A 21,244-nucleotide genomic window follows, 5' to 3' on the forward strand; every position below is an offset into this window, starting at 1 on the left:
GAAGGGAGGCTATCACGATCACAGGCTGACAGGCGGGAGAGGCCATCCTTTGGCGTTTGGACATGTCCCTTGGAAAAAACAAGCCATCGAGAAATTGTTGACCCTCTCGAAAGTCGAAACCTGTTCCACATGCTGATTCACAATCGGTTCACATTTGGATGCCAGCTGCCAAACTGCTCACTAACTATAGTTAGAGTAAACTAACTAACGTATTCCACAAGCGAGTGGCCCATACAAGCGAGTGGCCCAGCTCATTTTACTAGTAAATTCGACAAAATTCGATATCAATATCTCAACAACCACTGGGTAATATAGTCTGAAAACTTAGAATTAGGTTTTCCTATCGATTTCTAGCTTATTATTAGAATCTTAGAGCTTTATCTTTTAAAGTTATAAAGATATAGAGATTTGGTCTCTAAATCTTGCCAAGAAGTAGGTATCTCTATACCTGTAAAAGCTAGGGCTTTAATATTTCAATAGTAAGCTAGAAATGGCTAGGAAAACCTAACTCTAAGTTTTCAGACTATATTATCCAGTGGTTGTTGAGATATTGATATCGAATTTTGTCGAATTTACTAGTAAAATGAGCTGGGCCACTCGCTTGTATGGGCCACTCGCTTGTGGAATACGTTAGGTACAAGCATGTTGACATTGCCGTTAGACAACATTAAAATAGTTAGAGGTTGAATAAATTATATGTAGGGGCGGCTAGCTAGCTACAGTCTCTCAATAATTAGCTATGGGTTTTTAATTGTAAGGTTGACCACTTTTTCCTCCCCAGCCCGCGTTTCCAAGAGTTGCAGGAAGTCCTCGTGATTCTTGCGTACACGAGCCAGATCCTCCCTCGTCAACAACTCCCTGAAGCCACCCTCTCCGGCAACAGAAACGACCACACTTGGCGAAGGCACTTTGTTCTCGCGCGTCCAAGTCTTCAACTCGATGGGCATTTCATCGCGGTGTACCTGTTGAACCGCAACTCCGTCGATTCGCGCTCTCGTCTTGACCCAATCCGACGACTCTTTCAGACTGAGCGATGGGCCGTGAGTGAGTTCGCAAGCGGCGCAGGCTGGGGATTCGTTTGGGTCCGGGCAAGTGACTTTGCGCTTCACGTAGGACAGCTTGCCGAGCATCGTGGAGTCGGCGTTGTAGATAATGTAGAGCGATTGGGAGGTGGTGGTACTGGCGGCCATAACTTTTAGTGCTGAAGCTTGATTGATGAGGATTTTGTCTGGGTTGTGCGGGCGTTTTCCAAGGTTGGATGTGAGGTTTCAATGTTTTGGGGGGTAAACTGAAGTATATCTGGATCTGGGGACAAGTGATAAGAAGCAACTAGGTATTTATATCAAAACATGAGCGTCCGGTGACTGCGTCTTCGGGTGATTAGAATCTTTCCATTTGGTCATACGTCATAAGTTGCTGCTGCGCACAGTAAGACGCCTTTCAATATGTACTAATTCTTCAGCTTCTGAAACCCGACGAACGGATTCTATGGCGAGATGGCCTCTGAAAGGTAATGGTGGGAAGTGTAGTAACGGCGGCTATGGTTTTAGCAACTCGTCATGCAGAATCCAGCCTCACAGGACTAGGCGGATTATCCTATCCTAAATCCTGATCAGCCTCTGTTTACGGATACGTATACGGAGTAGAGTAATGCTGTGATAGCCTTCGTGCTCGGTATTCGCAGCTTGGTGGTGGATTACGTTAGTTAGCTGATATGATTAATAACTAACAGGGCACGCAGGTTGGCCTAGAGCAGGCCGCTCGTGATTGGCCAGTTAACGATAGAGCTCTAGGTATTCAGCACTTTCTCCACTCTGTACAACCACACGCGACACCACACGCGACATCATAAATCCGCGTTCTGCACCTGTCATGTTTCTATCGTACAATTCTGGAATAGATATTTTTTAATGATTAATCTTTATCTCATGCTTCAGGTACTCGCTAATAAATGTCCGAGACTGTGCTTTACAATGCTGCTTTCCAAAGGTTTCAGCGATGTCGCGTCTCCTCCTATCGCCTGATTGCTCCCAGTACTCTCAGGCTATATTCAACATACGCCCCTTTTTCTGCTCAGTCCATCGTCAGTCAATGTGTTCCATTAGGCTTCTATTTGTGACTTGAGCTTGCTTGTTCATGTTGACAGAGGAGTTTTTGAGTCAAGCGCCCAGGGCTCATCAATGTGCCCGACGCTCTGGTCGGCGCCCCAAAGGTCGGCGCCAAAGTCTACCTTGAATTGTCTTCACCAATGGAATCAGCCACCGAGATGGTTGTCCTCGGTGAATCGCCTGAAATGGGAAACCTACCACTACCTGAAACACTATCAACACATCGGATGTGCTGGAGGCCTGGAATATGTCCCTCAGTATGTGTCTCACAGCCTCGATCACCGACTTGAGCCTCTCTTCTGTCTATAGAATCGATCGATATGGGAGTTGTAGGATTCGTAAAAAGTGTACCCTTACTGTCAAGCCTCCTTCGCCTGCATAATGCATACAGCTCAGATGCCTCGCCGCAATCATGAAATATTGCAAGTCTAGATTTAAATAACGTACTGCCCAACTTGCTGATTTGAGATGATATTGCACATTTTCCATCTACCTCTTTTTGTTGCATGCATTTATTACTTAGTGGATAATTCCTTCTCTGAAACATATTTCATGAGCATCTTTAGCGGAGACTGAGTCGTCCACCGTTCACAATGGCAACCATTTCAAGGAAAGAGGCTGATCAGTTCATCAAAAATCTGCGAACGAAAACTGGAGGGATAACCCAAGATGATCGAGATTTCTTGAAAAAGCATGATAGGCTTGATTTACTGGAGGTGATACTCACCCTCAGACGGAGATTAGGGGCGTCGACAAGAACGTACGTTGATTTTCAACCGCCCTTTGCAACACATACCGATCGAACGGTCGGTATTTGCACATGGTTTATAAATACTCACGCGAAATAGGCTTGCTACCAATCTGTACGCCAAAGATACTCGATTCGTTTTCGAGCTTATTCAAAATGCGGAAGACAACAAATACTCGATCGCTGAGAGCGCTCTCGAAGACCCCTTTCTTTCGTTCACTCTGGAACGGGGCCAAATCATCATTGATTCGAATGAGGATGGGTTTACAGAACAGAATATACAAGCTATTTGCTCCGTCGGCGAGAGTACAAAGGCTAACAGTCAGGGTTATATTGGCGAGAAGGGCATTGGCTTCAAGTCTGTCTTCAAAGTTGCTCGGAAAGTTCATGTTCAGTCCGGCCCGTTTTCCTTCTCATTCGAGTACAACCATGATGATGATGAAGCGGGTCTCGGGATGGTCACGCCAATACTTGAAGAGCATCCTAAACTCCCGGAGTCAGTGAGGACCCGCATGATATTGTCCCTCAGCGAAGACTGCGACTGGCAAGCACTACGAGGTGAATTTCTGGGTTTGCCGGACACTCTGCTGCTCTTCCTGAAGAAATTAAAGAAGCTCAAAATCGCTGTACCTGGACGGGGCTTTGGGGGATACACTGAAAGCATTGAGTACGAATTGACGTCCTCGCGTCACCGCGCCAGCATCACCAAACGGATGCTGAACCCCGACTCCATCCAGAAGCAAGATTATTGGATCACGAAAAGAGAAGTGAATGACATGCCTAGAGACAATGCTCGCAGAAATATCACTCGCAGCGAAGTCCTCCTTGCTTTCCCGCTGGACGATCAAGATATTCCTATTATTGAAGTACAGCATGCGTTTGCATTTCTTCCTCTGCGAAAGGCTGGATTCAAGGTTCGTTCATAACCAAAGGTGCTCGTTCTGGTCATTAATCTCACAAATCCCTAGTTTCTGATACAGTCCGATTTCATCACCCAAGCAAGTCGCGAAGACGTCTTCGACTCGCCCTGGAATCGGCATCTGCTTGCAGAGGTTGCCTCTGCCTTTGTTAACAGTACTAATGGGTTTCTCAAACATCCGAAGCTAAAGTACCACTGGGTACGATATGTTCCGACGGAAAGCATCCCTGATGATTTCTGGGGCCAACTTCAAACTCAAATCCTTGCCACCCTCAAGAAAAAACATGTGTTCTTTGCTAGAGATGATAACTCCCTATGGCGCGCAAACCAGATGCTCTTCGTTGGCAAGGAGTTCAAAGATGAACACGGGCAGCCACTTCTTCCTGCATATCATTCTGGACCAAGCACACCAGATTCCGAAGCTTACGCGTCCGAAGAATACGATGACAGGCTTAACCGCCAGGCTCTGAAGAGCTTGGGAGCCCGGAATTTGTCTGTCGCAGGTTTCCTCAAGATCGTCCAGGACGACTTGACTCGACGATCGTCGAAAATACGGTCCACCCCCTACTCGTCAACCTGGCATACGAAGGTGGCGGACCTGCTGAACGAGGCGATCGAAATGCACTCAAAGCTTCAGGCTGTCATGGCGCTCCGGATTGTTCCTCTGAGCACTGGCAACTGGGCGAGCCCCCAAAATGCAAGCATATACTTCCCGTTCTCGGAAGGAGTCGAGATTCCAGATGATCTGCCTCTGAGCCTGGTTGATACACTTTCACTGAGCAATGAGAGCCGGAAGGTCCTATTTACACGCCTTGGGATTACCGAATGTAAACCGGAGCTTGTATTCCCGCTCATCAACCAGCAATACCAGCGTGCTGGCACAACTCGATCACAAGCCCTGTCACACATTAAGTTTGTTTTTTGGCATAACAGATATCTCCAACCGAACCAGCTAGGATCCATTCGTATTCCACCGCAATTTGGAAACCATTGGCTTGACATCAACAGCAGCAGCGTGGGTAGGTGGGCCTATTGTCCTCGCTCCGAACATGCCTATTCAATGTACAAAGTCCTTGAATCCACGATGCCGGCTGAGTTGGAACAGAAGACCTTCTTTCCAACCATTTCTTGCTACAAGATGCTCGAACAACTTGAGCGTCGCCACAACTTGACAGGCATTGAGTGGTTCAGAGGATTCATCGAAGCCAAGGAGACACCTCAATTTAGTAAGAGGAACAAGACAAAGGTTTTATCCGCTGAGATAAAATACGTGGTGGATCATTCGAGCCATTTCTTGCTCGGTGCGCTTGAAGCCTGCCAGAGTCAATATCCGCCGCAGTCATCGACGGAAGCTTACAGCTACTTCAAACAGGCGTTGGTCCCTATACTTCGCTCCGAACAACGCAGGCCACTTAAGGATACACGACTCCCTTTACCTAAACTTCGCAGCATCGTAGCTCGACTTGGGCTAGAAGAGGGGTTTGGGTTCTGCGCGGAGCTTGAAGGAATTACGGATGATGAAATCACTAAATGGAAATTTCTTAGTACGTTTGGAGTCATCGTCGATGAGGATGTATCCTTCTGGATTGCGCTTCTGGATCAGGCTCGGATTCAATCCACTGAACCCAGAGTCATCTTCGAGATCTATTCAAACTTGCAGAGGTACTTCGAAGATGGTGACTGGGGAAAAATTGCGTAAGTGTCTATATAATGCCTACGATATGGGGCTGATAGACTGACTGAAACGTATCAGAAATGCCTTCGGGGGTGGAGATAAAGTCTTCATTCCTTCAGGAATGCCTGACGGCCGCCCTTGTTGGACTACGTTGGAGACCTGCGTATGGGATGCCCCAGATTGGTTCTCATTTAAGAATCGACTCGAAGCCATTGATGGATATCAAACATTGCACATCCTTTTCGGCCTAACCCTTGGGGTAGAAAGCGCGAGTGTTGATGACTTTCTGGCCAACTTGGGTCACATCAAGGAAGCCACGGGAAATATGCCGGAAGAGGAATCGAAGATCCCTTTGCTGTACCAAGAGCTCAGCAAAGAGTCGAAGGAAGCAGACACTGCCAAGGATGCCATCAGGTATGTAGCAAAGTATCGATGTTTGGGAAGCAGAGCATTGATATGGTGGCAGATCCCAATTCGAAAGCGACCAGCTGGTTTACCACCCTCAAACCCGATCATGGCATGCACCATCAGCGTGCATTTGGGCTGAAGAACGGATCCATCTCCCAGGCAAGGTCTCTATTGCGACCGCATATAAAGGGCACACTTCCTTTTTCTGCAGCCTTTTGAAAGTGCCGAAGCCGGACCTGGATATGCACATAGCCGCTCTCCAACAGAAGACACTGCACAATCCTGATAGACAGAGCATCCTGGAGGAGGTAATCAACATCTGTGCTTTAGGTCCAACCCCACACGCACTCGAAAGCCTTTCTGCGACCAAATGTTTTCCGGTTAGGCGTAGCTTGGGGGCCGTCGAATGGGTCAACCGGGAGCACCAATTCGTAGTCGTTGACCGGAATGAACTTGCCGAGCTCTTTGCTGGAAAGGCCGACATGCTTGACTACTCGTTGGAAGAATCCCACAGCATTAAGCCGTTCCTGCTGGGTATGGGCCTGCAAAATCGCTCCATATCCCGCATGGTGAAAGAAAAGACTACCGTCCAAGGAGGGTCTCCCGCGCCTGAGCTTACACGAAATCTGAGGAAGATAGCATACGCGATATTTCGGTAAGTCTTCGGCCGTGATAATGTACCGTCGATGATCGATCTAATCTTATCAGTTACGCTGCCCATTTTGGAGGCAGATCGACGCAACAGGAGCCTGCAGCTGCATACGAGCGTCTACAGACTATGGAGATCCTTACGAGTGACGGTATCTCGCAATCTGTTTCACTTCCTCCCCATGGACCATCGTCTACCGTTCAGACTGATCATGCATATTTCCATCTCGACCACCAGGAAAATGTCTTGAAGCTCTACGTTCCCAAGGACAAGGAGGACAGGGAGATTTGCCTTTCGACCGAACTTCCCATAGCGCTACTTAAACACCTTGGCGTCGAAGACCATGAGCAAGGAAGGGCCCTTGGAACCGTCATCACGGCATCTTCGCTTTCTGTGGTAGAGAAGATCCTTGAGCACCAGGGTATAATCAGTGTCGAAGGCATTACTCGGCCGCAGGAAGAGCTGTCGCCCGAGCCAGAGGCACGCGAGACGGTTTCTACACCCATCAGCAGGCTCTTGTCTCGTTCAGAGACTCCTTCGACCCTAGCAAGCGGGATACAGTCACCTTCGGAGACTCTGTGGCGTCGCGGTGCGGGCTTGCACTCGACACCCGATCCAGTACCGTCTGATTGGGACGACGATGTGTTCTCGACACCAGGAACGTCTGTATATGGTGTGCCGCCGGGCCGCCCTGAGCGCCTCACCCTCTACCGAGACCTCCTGGACGGTGTGATTCGACAGGCAGCAAACCTATCTGACCTACCAGTGGCAGGACAGATTCTGCAATCGCCTTCAGTTCCACATATGGTTGCAACGTGGGATGCCATTGCCTCATCATACTTCATGGAAACGGATTTCAAGATCGGGGTCGCTGGGGAACTTTTCGTACGTTATGAACCCCCCGCGACACAAATTCCTCAGGATGATACTAATGACAGGCAGGTGTTCGAATTATTGCAAAGCCTCGGCCTACCAGATTTTGGACGCCACAACTGGCAGAGCACTATACGTGGTCGAGCGAAGGTACATAAACGCTACTCAGATATTCAGAACTGGGCCGGCTCCGAAACTGCGGATATTGTCTATCAAGACCGAGATTGCACACTCACGAAGTTGCTGGTTGAAAAGGGATATCTGCGAGCCGATGTCTGGGCTGACCATTCGCCAGAATATTACATCGAAGTCAAGACGACTGTATCGACTCTCAAAACGCCATTCTATTGTAGTCAATTGCAGTATGATCGAATGGAAACAATGAGGTTGGTCGGGAACATCGCGTCGGATAAGATCTATCTGGTTGCGAGAGTCTTTGCACTTGGCGATTCTGGCATGGGATTGAAGCTGTATTTGGATCCAGCGACGCTCCGAAGCGAGAGGCAGTTGGACTTCAGAGCGGAGAAATACAGTGTGACACCGTTGGCGTAGACATGGCGCAGATCTTTCGGATTAAATGTCGGATGAAATCTAGGGTATTTTTGGGTTTTCTTTATGAAATATATAGGATCTTATTGTGAGATACACAAGTATTTACTTACTAAGGATACTATCACTGCTGAGTGCTGACGGTCATGGCATTCTGATGAATGGCAATGTTGTTGTTCAGACCTCAGTCCTGTTTCGCACCATTACGTCACCAAGATGGCTCTGGCCACTTCCATGGATGTAAAAGCATGTGAACTCTATCACGAGTACACGACCGTAACGACATAACCATTGCGCCACCAATTATCACGGAACCTTCAAATACCAGAATCCTCTTCCTTTACTATATTTATTGGAACCCTCATGGGCAATTAGACAACCAACACAATCTTTAATTCAAAAACCTCAGCCATGACAACCAATCGACGAAAACCCCCCAAAAACGAGATGAACGGTCGTCCACCTTCCCTCCATCCCACCACCAAACCCCCCTCACCGCCTCCAATCCTCAAAACTCCCCTCCTCCCCACCCCCAACGAGCTCCTCCTCCTCTCCATCTACCCCATCACTCTCCTCCTTGGCCACCTCTATAGCCTCCTCTCCCCCACCACCCGCCACCTCCCCTACGACCCTGTCGCGCAATCCCACCCCGCCGCCCACGCCCCCTCCTACTTCGCCCGCAAAAACAACCTCCTCAACCTCCTCTTCGTCAAGCTCGGTTGGCTGTGGACCACCGTCGTGCTCGCGCTGTTCGTTGCCACGCACCCGCGGTTCGGCGTCGGGGGGCTGTTTACCGGCGGGGGCGTGTTGACGGCGCGCGAGGGGGAGGCGGCGCAGACGAGGGGGTTGCGGAGGGCGGGGCAAGTGGTGCTGAGGTGGGCGGGGAGTACGGGGGTGTGGTATCTGGTTACGCAGTGGTGTTTTGGGCCCGGATTGGTGGATCGGAGCTTTGCGTTGACGGGGGGGCGGTGTCAGGTGTTGAAGGATCCGGTGGCGATGGAGGAGATGGGGAAGGCGGGGGAGGTGTTTACGAGGGTGGCGTGCAAGGCGGCGGGGGGGCAGTGGAGGGGAGGACATGATATTTCGGGACACGTGTTTATGCTGGTTTTGGGGAGCGCGATGGTTGCGGCGGAGGTGGCGCCGGCAGTGGTGAGCTGGGTGAGGTTGGTTAGGGATCGGAATGGCGTAACGACTACGATGGGGTCGGACGGTCAAGAGACGGATGATAGTGCAGTAAGCGGCTTGGGAGTCAAGGCCGCAGCGGTGTATCTGGCTTTGAGCTGGTGGATGTTATTGATGACGGCGTTATACTTCCACACTTGGTTCGAGAAGTTGACCGGCCTCATCATTGGACTTGCTGGATTCTGGCTCATTTATTATCTCCCGAGAGGCATGGCGCCGGTTCGAGCCATCGTTGGAATGCCGGGATTATGACGAGGCATTAGGTCTTGGAATTACGGGCGCTACGGATATCGCATCCCGTGAATATACAACAGACTAACTAGAGTCACCCTTTGGCCTCACGAAACGCCCGTATTCAGAACTATTAGTAAAAATCTTTCCAACGCTTTCATAATCGCTCAGCACGCACATCCTTCCTTCGGCCCCGTCTCCCGTGGTCCCGCTAAATTCACCCGTGCGCCATCGTCCCGTCCCAGATTCGTTTGCCCGCCGACACCTCTTGGCCCTTTCAAACTTGACTCGGGGATCGCATGCGCGATCGCGGTGAACACCTCGGCGACATATTGCCCCGTCTTCGCACTCGTCTCGTAAAACAACAGCCCCTCTTCCTCCGCATACGCCTTGGCCTCCCGCGTCGGCACCTTCCTCGCATCCGACTCATCCTGCTCCGCGTCCGCGTTGGCCTCGACGCCGTCCGCGTCGTCGCCTGGGGCGGGGAATGATCCGGGGCTGGCGAGATCGGCCTTGTTGCCGACCAGCGCGATCACGATGCCGGGGCTGGCTTGCCGCTGCAGCTCGGCGACCCAGTGCTGGGCTTTTGTGAGGGACTGGGGTTTTGTGATGTCGTAGACGACGAGGGCGGCTTGGGCGTTGCGGTAGTACATCGGGGCGAGCGAGGCGAAGCGTTCTTGGCCGGCGGTGTCCCAGATTTCGAACTTGATTGTTCGGTTGGGGAGGTTGCATTTCTGGGTGAGGAAGGCGGCTGGAGGACCTAGGGTCAGCTTAGATCTTGAAAGGGTTGTCGATGCGCTACGTACCACCTATCGTCGGCTCCTTATTTTCCTGGAAGTCGTTGTTTACGAACCGCATCACTAGTGACGACTAAGAAGAGACATGATTAGCCTACGACCGAGAGTGGTTGAACGAAGACATACTTTTCCTACGGCTGCTTCACCCAGCAGAACCAGTTTAACGCTACTACTAGGCCTTGGCGTAGGGGTTCCCGTGGACTCCGCCATTCTGATTTCTGATAGAGATGAATATTCTCGGAAGATGTACGGGGGAGTTCAGATGGTCGCCGAGAAGGCGGTCGGTTTCGCAAGGTGTCGGATGGTGTGTGAGTCTGTGGGGGATATCGATAGGATTTTCCCGTGAGGATACCGGTATTTATTGGATTCGAGTGTTCAGGGAGGTTGGTTTGTTCTAGAAGGGGGGGTGGTTAAGGAATATGAGCAGTGAGCAAGAGCTGGAGTCCTGGAGATGCAGCGACGTCAACGGGGATATGTTGGAGCCTGAGGTTGAAATTTTGGGTTCACGTGATGTGGCTGGTGATGTGCGTTGATCGCCACATTTGTTGAACCCTTTCGTTCGTTCCTTCCTTCTGTATTCCGTAAAGTGAGTTCTGTTGGTTCCTCCGTTGTGGCGCAGCTCACCCTCTGCACTCCAGTCCGCTTCCATGACCCCCAAATCCAACATCGTCCAAGGAGGACTCCAAGCAACTGAATTCAACGTTTCGATCGCATCCTATTCTGCGCGTGTATACGCGTCACATGAGTTTCTGAATCCCTTCCGTCTGAGTTTGTGGCCTTTTGTCGCCGGGAAATGGGCTATGATGGCTGTGGACGCCCATCCCGATGCGCAGGCCACGGTGACAGACTTCCTGGACTACACGGAATTCTTCCCGTCAGATCTGATCCGGTCTCTCTCCCTCGTCAGCAAGCTGGATGAAGCCTACAAGGCCAGCGCTGCACGAGCGCATGATTTGTCCGCCCTCTATGGCTCGATCCCCGACCTTCCTGAATCTGAACGCCCCGACCCACATGATCTGAGAACACAGGTTGCGCACGCCGTTGACTATGCGCTTCACTGTCGCGAGTGCGCTCACGCAGAGGCCGCAAGGCTCTATGATATTGCGGAGCGGCACGGTGCGCGACTGACGGTCATCAAGAAGAAGCTCCAAGCCCTACCGCAACCACCCTCCCGAGACCCAACCCCCCCACTACACGCGTCACCTCAGCTCTCACGGATCCGCAAGGCAGAGGCAGAGAAGACAACGCGCCTGAAATTGACGCTCGATGGAAGACGTGCGTCGACCTCAACGTCAAGGAAGCGCAAGAAGGACAGTGTTCCACCAGAAATCCTGCCTCCGGAGGAGATCCCTGAGAGTGACGTCGTTGAAGATGAATCATCATCAGTGCAGTCGGAAGGGGAAGAAGAAGAGCCTCACATGCCGATTGAGACGTCTCCGCAACCGCAGCCACGAGTACATCCCACGTCGGGGCGGATCATCAAAATTTCCAGCACGCCGAAGCTACCCAAAACACCGAGGGCCCCCAAAACGCCTGGCCAAGGTTCCAATATTCGCAGCGCGGTTGCAGGAATCTCCACCAGCAACGCTCTCGCGAAGCTTACTCCGCCACCGCCGGAAGCCCAACCAGGAAGTAAGTGGCTCCCGTGGCATAAACTCACAGAGTTCGAGATGGCGAAGTTGAGGAAGCAGATGAAGAAGAACGCAATCTGGACACCGAGTGAGACTATGATTCGACGCGAGCTGGACAAGTACGGTCGCGGTTGGGAGAATTATGTGAAGGCTAAAGCTCATGCAGAGGCGACGGGTGAGCCATTCTTGGACGAGGATCCAGTAGACCCCAACAAACCAATCCTGGCACCCGGCGAAGTCACGTTCAAAGCGATGGGCGACGACGAGTTGAAATTCGTCAACCGAGGCATGAAGCTCAACGATGCGAAGAAGCGTAAGAAGGAGCTGCTGGCTCGCGAAGCGCACAATTCCCAGGATCAAGTGGAGATGGAGGAAGCCAGCCGCAAGATGCTGCAAGCGGGTAATCTAATCAAGAACCTCTTTGCTCGATATGGTCACGATTTCTCACCCAGCCGCCAAGAACCCCCTTCGTCGAAGAAAGACACGAAGAGACCGTCCAGAAAACGAAAACGATCGCCAAACGCTACGCCAACCGTCGACAGCTCATCGCTTCCTCAGGCACTACAAGACAGTCTTCAAGGCCAACCGAAGAAGATCAAGCTCACCAACCTTCCCTCCACATCAGCCACGCCATCCTTAACCTCCCCACCAATCGCCGGGCCATCGACGACCGTCACGAGGACCACTCAAGTACCACTTGCACCAGCTGGGCCTTCGGCATCTCCCCCGGCTTCATCTACTAGAGCATCGACGACCACAAAGTCCACCCACAGCATATCCCCTATGGAGAGCAAGAAATCCATGCTGCCTTTCGTCACAGCCGCAGCCAGTCGTCCACGCCGTGGATCCGTTGCGAGGACCTCACAAGGGGGTTCGGATATTGTGGCTTCTACAGAGACTACTACACCAGCAGGAAGCACCAAAGGAGCGGGTGCCGCGCCGGCAGGAAAAGTTCCAGCGATCGCTCCATCCACTCGGACAAGCGCACGTCGTGCCGCCCATCCTCACGGCGTATTCTCCACGCCTTCCACCGCCGCGGCGAGGAAAGACAGCATGAAGGCTGCCAGCGCCGAGCCGCCGACCAAGTTCCCCAAAATCACCATCCGATCTGATCGGCGAGCCTCGAACGCCGGCCTCCCTCTCGGGCTCCGATCAAGCGGTCGTTTGACCGGTCGCCAGCGCGAAGCCCCCGAGCCAACCACCACGACACGGCGAGGACAAGGCAGGCGACCGGTGCCTGGGCTGGTTCTGGATGAGGAGGGCGCCACAGGCAAAGGAAAGATCAGTTTGGGTCGCCGGATCGCTGCGCCGACGAAGAAAGGGCAGGCGAAGAAACTGGCGGCGGGTGCGGCTGGGAAAGCGAGCAAGGCGGATGAGGTGGATTATGAGGCCGAGAATATCGATCCGGATGAGCCACGATATTGTATCTGCAACGACGTGAGCTGGGGGACGATGATTGCGTGCGAGAACGACGATGTAAGTTCATGTTTTATAATGCCGCAAGCGGGCAGGCTGACTTGACTTTTTGTAGTGCGAAAAGGAGTGGTTTCATCTACCATGTGTCGGCCTCGAGCAAATTCCTCCAAGGAGGATCAAATGGTACTGTCCGGACTGTCGCAAAAAGCTCAAGATCGATGAACGCGGAAATCCGACAACATCGAGTGCTGTGCGGGCGAAGAGCCGGTAAGATACGATGAACACGCACACATCCTTCCCAGAGTGTCGATATGAGAGTCGCGGCCCCATCGAGTTGCTAGGCGTTAACCTGATCGTTTAGCAACTCATACCTCCCCTCTATGGCACCTCCGACGATCTATGACACAATCAAGCGTCGCAGGCGCTCAGATTGACCGGTCGCCGGCCGGTGTTGAGGTGGTTTCTTTGGGGGCTGGTCAGAGTATTGTTTATGGTATACATACATTTGTTTCAGACAGTGGGAGGCATGGAGTTTATTGCGGGTATACCCAACTAGGTAGCATTGACACTGGGTTCTTTATAGATACATGCACACAATTCATAATGCACGTCGATATTTACAGTTCGTACTCCGTATGGTGTCTCCTACTCCAACCCTTGGCCCTTTTCGAGCAGATCGACACCTATCTCCCGCAGCTTGAACTTCTGAATCTTTCCCGACGCCGTCTTCGGATAGGTGTCCACCCAAAAGACAAATTTCGGGACTGCACACCGTCAGTATTTCTTTCCAATGCAAGACACCAACCGAAAACTTACCCAAATGATGACTGAGCCTCTCCTTCACCCACTCCCGTACCTCGTCTGCGCTGACCGCCGCCCCCTCATGCCTCACTACAAACGCCGCCACCACCTCCCCATACCGCTCATCCGGCAACCCTACTACCGCCACCTCCGCCACCGCCGCATGCGCAAACAGGCAATTCTCCACCTCCAGCGGATGAATGTTCTCCCCCCCCTTGATGATCAGATCCTTGATCCGCCCCGTGATCCGCACGTACCCCTCCGCGTCCATCTCCCCTTCGTCCCCCGTGTGCATCCACCGCCGCCCCTCCTCGTCCACCACCAGCACTTCCGCCGTCCGCGCCGCGTCGCCCCAGTACCCTGTCATTACGTTATATCCGCACACAGCGAGTTCTCCGCGCTCCCCGACGTCGAGCGCGCGAGTCCAATCGCGTGGATCGACGATCTTCGCTTCCACGTGCGGGAGCAGTCGGCCTACGGTGTCGATGCGCTTCGCGATCGGGTCGTCGGTCGTGGTCATGCAGCTGACGGGGCTGGTTTCCGTCATGCCGTAGCAGATGGTCAGCTCAGTGAGGTTGAGGACGCGGTGGAGCTTGCGCATCATCTCGGCGGGGATGGAGCTGCCGGCGGCGATGCCGGTGCGGAGGGAGGAAAAGCCGCCGGGGGGGAGGAGGGAGGGGTTGGCGGCAAGGAGCTCGAATTCGGCGACGAACATGGTGGGGACGCCGTAGAGGGCGGTGCAGTCGTAGGCGGAGAGGCATTGGAGGGTGGCGAGGGGGTGGAAGGTTTCGGCGGGGAAGACGATGGCGCTGCCGTGGGTGGCGGTGGCCATGTAGCCGAGGATGCAGCCGAAACAGCTGTGGAATGTCAGCTGCGATGCTTTTCAGGGGGGTTCTGGGACGTACTGAAATAGTGGTGGTGGGCAGCAGACGACGTCCTTTTCGGTCAAGAGCATGCGGTCTCCGATGCTATTCCCGTTGTTGAGGATGCTCCGATGACTCAGACACGCAGCCTTTGGCATCGATGTCGTCCCGGACGTAAACTGGATGTTAACAATATCGTCAGGATGGAGCCCCTGATCAGGTAGAGCACGCCCTAACATCCCTTCTTCAACCACCTGCGGATAGGAAATCCCTGCTTTAAAGACCGAGGTATCGATCCGGCCGTCAGAGTTGTTCACTAATACTAGGCCTTTTAACGATGGGACGATCTCGGACTGTAGCCTGGTGCCTTCGAGATTCGGGATCAGTTCACGAAGCAGCGGAACGTTGGATCGTGGCTCTTTCCGGGGGAGATTGGTCTCTGCCCCTATGATCAGGTGGGACGCTTCCAGATGATTCAGTGCGGATATGACTTGGGGAGAATTGAAGCCCGGGTTTAACGGGACCTGTTGGAGGGGATGAGCCACTGGAGTAGATGTATCTGGAGCACTCCATGGAAGTGTCGCTCACCAGGATTGCGCCGAGTTTAAAGGCGGCATATGTTGCCTATATCGAATCAGTAATAGTTCCAAAAGCGGGCTGGAAAGAACTCCTACCGTGGCGAATTCGACATTATTCCCAAGACTCACGGCGATTCGATCCCCCTTTTTCACGCCCTGTTTTATGAGACCAAGCGCCAGCGCGTTGCTGTCTCGGTCGAGTTGATCGTACGTGACTCTAGCTCTTTGATGATGGGATATAACCCTTTAGTATACAATCCAGTTGCCGTTAGAATCATTATACTCGATCAATACAGATGTCCGCAACCACTCACGCCGGGCGATCTCCATGCTGTCTAACCACCGAAGCGAATTGCTCGCCTACGGTTTGCTCGAGGAGCGGTGGCTACATGTAAATCAGCATTTGCTTCCCACTTATATATCTAAATTCTTTAGAAGTAAATACCTCTGACGGCCCCTTCGCCCACGCCTTCGTCAGCAATCCTCGACAGGTCTGCCGAGTAACCGGTCGAGGTCCACGCAACGCCCAGGACAGCCGCGACGCCTGCCACATGGTTTAAACAGCGCCGGTCGCATGGAGAGGACCGAGGCCGCGGAATATGAAGACGTTAAAACCCCAAAATGTCCTGATTTCTCGCATCCAATGTCGTCTCTGGATGATCGGAGGTCGAGATTCTGTCGGCGGGGTTAGGGACCGAGGACACAGTGAATACGAGAAGCTATGCCCGCGGTTTAGACGCTGGCAGGCCCCACACTCGGCGTCACTCGACGACCCACGTGCCCCCCGCCACCTCAGTTGGCGTTCCCCGCGTTCTGGTGCTCCATGTCGGGAGTTGAGATCAACTTTTACCCCATTGACACTTTGCATGTACCACAGTGGAGCGAAAGCGTCCCTTATACTGACGATTGGAAATTCATAAATGCATTACTCCGGTTCGATGAACGAGCAAGCTCCCCAAAGCACTTGGGACGATGTACCTTGGTGCGACTGCCCGTTGTGCCGGAACTTGAGGGTCCAGTTCCAACTCCGCTGACCATGCGGCACCCATCCAGCCTGTGTCGAAATTATAACAAAGGAAAATATGGTTGGGGAAATTCCCACGGAGCACATGGAGGAGAATTCCTCGCAACCTATTTCGACTCGTCCGCCTCAGGACTCTCATCCGGACTTTCCTCCTTCGAACCGCCTTACCTTTCCCCCGTCTTGGATTCATATGGCTCCTCCTCCTTCCCAGCAGCCTTCTCGATCGGTAATAGACTGCCTTCGTGGGGATTCTCCAAAATTTGCCTGAAGAACCACGTAAGCGACTTTACGACTGGCGTGACAAGTTAGTCGCTTGTTTTCCAGGTCGGGGTGTATGGCAATCAGCAGGGCGATGAGAACAACGAGGATGCGGCAGAGAACGTAGAGGAAGATGGCGATTCACATGATTGCGGCGAAGGGGATTCAGATGTTCCGGGCTGTTTGCAGTTGGTCCAACGCATTGTTGATCTCTTTGGAGTATGGCATCCCCATGATGAGACACGGAAGGACAACGAAGAGGAATTGAAGAGATATTTCTAGAGTTTCAACGATTGTGTCTAGTCGCGATGTATCCCTTCGCCCATCATCAAAGTGTGCACTAAACTAGAATAGGTATGGCGCCCTCTTGCGGCGTGGATCCCATCATCCAACCCACTTTTCTACCAAATCGCGTCGCTTGTAACGCTACTGCGTCGACATCGTTGTCGACAAATTTACAGTGTGTATAGAATGCTGGAATAGCCGCTACAATGGGTTTAGATAGCGCAATTAAGAGCGTATTTAGCAATATCGACGCAGTTGCGTTCCTACCAACGCAATGGGTTAGATCCCTTCCGAAAGAGCGCGCCGTCCCTATTCTGGTTTAGTGCACACTTTGGTGACGGGCGAAGAGAATAGCACCTCGTCGTCGATATTTCCAAACCCTGTGCTCCCGATCGTGTCGAACTGGCCCAATTCATCTGTCAATAGGAGCGACAGCCTGACATGTTGATGCCTAAATCACACGCGATTTACGACAGAGTGATTCTGTGGCAGGCTAGGACAAAGACGTTCATCCGTCCATGAATGAGGCTTTGTTTAGGACGCGTGGACCTCGTCCCTCAAAGCCTCAAAGCCGACAATTGGGTTCGTTGAGACATTTCAAAGACAGGGAATGAGCTTATTACCCTCGAGCAAAAATTAGGCTATGATGTTTGATGGCATAACCCCTCGGGCAGAAGAAGAGATCCTGTTTCCCGCAGAAGCAAGTTGTTGAAGTTGGACGGTTGGTCAGAGAGTAACCGACGATCCCATTCTCACTATAAGCTCCAGTCATGTGATACTATGGCTGTGCAGTACATGCGCCACAGGTAGCGTTAGAGCCCATTGATTGGTCAACAGAATCGCGCGCAGAGACTCCACAGCGCGCAGGAACGGACCGTGAACCAATCATAGCTCCGACCCACGTTCGGCTTGAATCAACTCCGAAACCCTTCATCAACGACATGAATCTCCTCTCCTTCATCTCTCATGCTATTCTCCTCACAATTCTCCGAAATTATGGGTAAAGTGTGCATGAACTCCTCTCTCCACCACCAGATCTCTCATGATCTCCCGATGGTTCTACGGGATGTGGTGCTAGCGTTGCATCTCCCGAATGCCCTGTTCTAGCCCATCCTTTGCTCCGTACGGAGGTGTTCGTGCGGCAGTGGTCGAAGCAGATTCCAGAACGATATGACATTCTCACCACTTGTTCTTCATCTACATTGCTGCGTGTGTTGATCTCTTAGAATAACTAACATGCCTTGTCTTTGTGTCCCACGTTGTTGCATCCTTTGTCCGTCTCGTTCAAACCAAGACAAATAACACGCTCTTTACGGAGCGGCTAACTTCAGGACTTTGTAACACGGCATGGTGTTGGGACTCTTCCTTGAATTTGTAGCAGACGGCCAGGCCCTTCAACTCATTTTTGGGCGGTTATGTCTGACGCCTCGAATCTCGATCTCTCGTCGACCCACATCTTAGCAGAGCCGCTTCACAGTCAAGCTTTTTGCGGTTTCGCGCCTTCACTCTCCATGGCCGTCATTGGCTGTGACGGGTCCATATGTTCGCGTCTGTAGCACTGTCGCGTGGGTGAGTCGTCTGTTTCAAGATGGTCCGTCTATATGTTTCTTCCTCCCCGATATTCAAGAAGGTGATCGTTCTGCAACTGCTTCTCTTCCTCGACACGTTGTTCTGCTTGGGAGTCGTACTTTGTTCTTTTTGTCTTCGCTGGTCGTCTGCCTTTCTTCGATTCTCCGAGCGCTGGTCGCAGGGTTATTCACTTCTATTGCCATGCTGCTTGAATACAATGATTGCCTTTGTTAGCCGATCGAGTCATGAAAGAACGGGTGACAATAGACAATAGCTATTCACGGCTATTCACTTCTTCCACTATTGTTCTCGAGGCCTCAATAGCAACCCGGCTCCTATCTTTCCCTTCTGTATAAGTGCTTTCGATCTCCACATCATCTTTCGAGGACATCTTCATACTCACAAGACTCATTTACTTCACACCGATTTCAACCCACATAATTTTGATCTGCGTCAACGACGGAGAACACTCATACACACCCACCTCTCAGATTCATACACGGTCTGATTTCAATTCCACTAGATTCAACCAAGCTGGTTCTTGTACTTTCGGATACACCGACCCATTCCGAGAACCCAATCCTTCCTGTCACTTCACCTCCTGCGACTCATTACCAGGAAGCTCAGACTTCCCTTCGAAAGACACTTTTTAAAAGTCTAACTTCTTCCGGCCACAACTTGAAACCTTTTCTTCAAGGAATCAACTGGACACAACACCAGCCATGCACACTAAATCTACTCTAACTGCCCTTTTCGGCACAGTCAGTCTTGCCTCTGCCCACTCGTGGGTTGAGCAGGCTCAAGTTATCAACAATGGCGTCTATGTTGGCGACCTTGGCTTCGCTCGAAGCTGGGGTATGCCTATGGACGACCGCAAATATCAAATCCCAGGTGCAGGGGCAAACCGCCCTAATCTCGCACCAGAGGATCTGCTGTGTGGTCCAAACGAACGTGCTTCAGTACAGCAAGGGTCCAACAACCCCCGCCTCCAGGCATCCCCAGGAGACTTCGTCGCGCTCAAGTACCGCGAGAACGGACATACTACGACGAACTACGAGCCGCTCAAGGTTGGCACGCTTTTCCTGTACGCGACCGAGAACCCCAAGGAAGACCAAAAGCTTATGGACGCTTTGGACTGGACAAAGGACGGCTCTCTCGACGAAGGCCGACTTCTCAACGAGCAACCGTTCGACGACGGACGGTGCTACGAGCATAACCCTGGCAGCACCGCCAACGCCCAACGCGCCGGGAAATTCCCAAACGACAACCAAGGTGCCAGCTGGCTGTGGTGCGAGTCCGACATCCAAGTCCCCACCGAAACCGCCACCGGTCAGCCCCTGACGGTCTACTGGGTCTGGAATTTCACCGCGCCGAACGGCGCCGCCGAGTGGTACACCTCGTGCCTGGATTTTGACATCGTCGACAAGCCCGAAGTGCAACGCACCGCCAACGCGACTCCGCAGCCCGCGCAGCCGCTCCAGGACACCAACACCAAGGCGCTCGCGAACTACATCGAACGCGCCGGCGGCACTGAAGCACCGGCGAACACCGCGGCTCCTTCTGCGTCCTCTACTCCTTCTACCCCCTCTACCTCTGCTGCGCCCCCACTGCAATCCTCCGCCCCCCCCGCCTCCTCCCCGCAGGCCCCATCCTCCAGCTCCAGCTTCCGCCACTCGAATTCGCCCGCGAGCTCTCGAGGCCCCACGGGTCCGATGCGCTACCCAGGCTACACTCTGATCGGTAGGCCGACCAGCTTTCAGACCTCGTACAGGCCGACAGGTGTCCCTAGCGCTTCCGGCACTGGCAGTGGTGATGTAGCGGGACCGTTGACCATCACGGTTACGGAGATGGAAACGGTATATTTACCCTCGCCGACGGGGACCTAGGGGTACTCAGATGTTGCTTGAGGTCCTTTTTGTAACAACTACATACTGCATAGCGACGGATTGGGGGAGGCGGTTCACTTGCTTCTTTGTATGATATTTCTTTCGATTTGGATAGTTACAATGGTAGAATGTTAGGGATACCTTGGTATTGTGTTTGATCACGAGTAACTACGATGTTCCTCTAGGATTTTTCTAGTAATCTGGGTTTCTCATTAGTTCGTGATCGTCGACCGCTTCTCCGCTGTAGGCCTTTGGGTCGATGGGACTTGGTTTTCGATATGGTGCATATCATGGCTACTGTGGCATGGTTACTCGCAAGCTTGGGCAGTTGACGACCTAGACTCCAACCTCCAGCCAACCGCCGAGCTTGTTTATGTGAATATATAAACGTCAACACATATTTGAACCATCATCTATCACTATGGATCTTTACGCTCGTATACTGTACCGTATAATTCACATCTACGATCTTCATGACTAAATAGCCCAACAACTCACAAAGTCACAATAGTAGGGGATAGGGTTAATAATTCACTTCAATTGTCGATATATGAAGAGTGCTTGCGTGTGGTTGATCAATTTTACACCCAGAAGCAATAGAGATGAATTGTTCCCATGCTCCAGTCGGTGATTTCGATCCATGTGGCTGCTGCCGCTATCATTCCTCGTACAATAGGACACCTATATTAGAGGTAATATGCGTCTTGAGATTCTCCATCCCGGGAATTTGAACCCGCAGATGAATGTTCACCGTCAAGGTACCGTATCCTGTGCGGGTGTTTCTAGGCACAGTT

At 52.2% G+C, this 21,244-nt stretch overlaps 9 protein-coding genes across 9 annotated transcripts; 6 read left to right on the forward strand and 3 right to left on the reverse strand.

Moving 5' to 3' along the window:
* Nucleotides 1–681: 681 nt before the first annotated feature.
* On the reverse strand, nucleotides 682–1,675 carry P152DRAFT_454759 (uncharacterized protein). The gene has a single exon (XM_033678648.1). The coding sequence runs from the start codon at nucleotides 1,188–1,190 to the stop codon at nucleotides 738–740; it is 453 nt and encodes a 150-aa protein (XP_033538126.1). The 5' UTR covers nucleotides 1,191–1,675; the 3' UTR covers nucleotides 682–737.
* A 1,026-nt stretch (nucleotides 1,676–2,701) lies between these two features.
* Nucleotides 2,702–8,006, forward strand: P152DRAFT_428616 (uncharacterized protein; the record flags this gene model as incomplete). The annotated part of the gene is made up of 7 exons (XM_033677333.1): nucleotides 2,702–2,868; nucleotides 2,957–3,770; nucleotides 4,386–5,470; nucleotides 5,529–5,864; nucleotides 5,917–6,513; nucleotides 6,567–7,392; nucleotides 7,450–8,006. 7 exons carry the CDS (start codon nucleotides 2,702–2,704, stop codon nucleotides 7,930–7,932), a joined length of 4,308 nt encoding a protein of 1,435 aa, XP_033538127.1. The 3' UTR covers nucleotides 7,933–8,006.
* Nucleotides 8,007–8,376: 370 nt separating this feature from the next.
* On the forward strand, nucleotides 8,377–9,363 carry P152DRAFT_388994 (uncharacterized protein; the record flags this gene model as incomplete). Its single annotated transcript, XM_033675960.1, has 2 exons — nucleotides 8,377–8,717; nucleotides 8,784–9,363. 2 exons carry the CDS (start codon nucleotides 8,377–8,379, stop codon nucleotides 9,361–9,363), a joined length of 921 nt encoding a protein of 306 aa, XP_033538128.1.
* P152DRAFT_454761 (ras-domain-containing protein) lies at nucleotides 9,151–10,520 on the reverse strand. Its single transcript, XM_033678649.1, has 3 exons — nucleotides 10,266–10,520; nucleotides 10,149–10,212; nucleotides 9,151–10,093 (listed from the first exon to the last, which is right to left on the reverse strand). The coding sequence occupies exons 1-3, from the start codon at nucleotides 10,347–10,349 to the stop codon at nucleotides 9,510–9,512; spliced, it is 732 nt and encodes a 243-aa protein (XP_033538129.1). The 5' UTR covers nucleotides 10,350–10,520; the 3' UTR covers nucleotides 9,151–9,509.
* Nucleotides 10,521–10,942: 422 nt separating this feature from the next.
* On the forward strand, nucleotides 10,943–12,187 carry P152DRAFT_389482 (uncharacterized protein; the record flags this gene model as incomplete). Its single annotated transcript, XM_033675986.1, has 1 exon — nucleotides 10,943–12,187. A coding segment is annotated over one exon (1,245 nt), but the record flags the coding sequence as incomplete, so codon positions are not given.
* A 984-nt stretch (nucleotides 12,188–13,171) lies between these two features.
* P152DRAFT_377843 (uncharacterized protein) lies at nucleotides 13,172–13,385 on the forward strand (the record flags this gene model as incomplete). Its single annotated transcript, XM_033675652.1, has 2 exons — nucleotides 13,172–13,246; nucleotides 13,302–13,385. Coding segments are annotated over 2 exons (159 nt in total), but the record flags the coding sequence as incomplete, so codon positions are not given.
* A 288-nt stretch (nucleotides 13,386–13,673) lies between these two features.
* Nucleotides 13,674–16,116, reverse strand: P152DRAFT_126417 (acyl-CoA synthetase/AMP-acid ligase-like protein II). Its single transcript, XM_033673738.1, has 7 exons — nucleotides 15,874–16,116; nucleotides 15,743–15,813; nucleotides 15,525–15,672; nucleotides 15,439–15,474; nucleotides 14,893–15,374; nucleotides 14,003–14,844; nucleotides 13,674–13,950 (listed from the first exon to the last, which is right to left on the reverse strand). The coding sequence occupies exons 1-7, from the start codon at nucleotides 15,979–15,981 to the stop codon at nucleotides 13,832–13,834; spliced, it is 1,806 nt and encodes a 601-aa protein (XP_033538132.1). The 5' UTR covers nucleotides 15,982–16,116; the 3' UTR covers nucleotides 13,674–13,831.
* Nucleotides 16,117–16,251: 135 nt separating this feature from the next.
* Nucleotides 16,252–16,992, forward strand: P152DRAFT_511266 (uncharacterized protein; the record flags this gene model as incomplete). The annotated part of the gene is made up of 2 exons (XM_033682706.1): nucleotides 16,252–16,728; nucleotides 16,777–16,992. 2 exons carry the CDS (start codon nucleotides 16,252–16,254, stop codon nucleotides 16,990–16,992), a joined length of 693 nt encoding a protein of 230 aa, XP_033538133.1.
* Nucleotides 16,993–19,286: 2,294 nt separating this feature from the next.
* On the forward strand, nucleotides 19,287–20,666 carry P152DRAFT_446151 (uncharacterized protein; the record flags this gene model as incomplete). The annotated part of the gene is made up of 3 exons (XM_033677906.1): nucleotides 19,287–20,420; nucleotides 20,504–20,538; nucleotides 20,636–20,666. The coding sequence occupies 3 exons, from the start codon at nucleotides 19,287–19,289 to the stop codon at nucleotides 20,664–20,666; spliced, it is 1,200 nt and encodes a 399-aa protein (XP_033538134.1).
* Nucleotides 20,667–21,244: the final 578 nt, after the last annotated feature.

The sequence above is a fragment of the Eremomyces bilateralis genome (assembly GCF_010015585.1).
Source record: "Eremomyces bilateralis CBS 781.70 unplaced genomic scaffold P152scaffold_2, whole genome shotgun sequence".
Lineage (NCBI taxonomy): Eukaryota > Fungi > Ascomycota > Dothideomycetes > Eremomycetales > Eremomycetaceae > Eremomyces > Eremomyces bilateralis.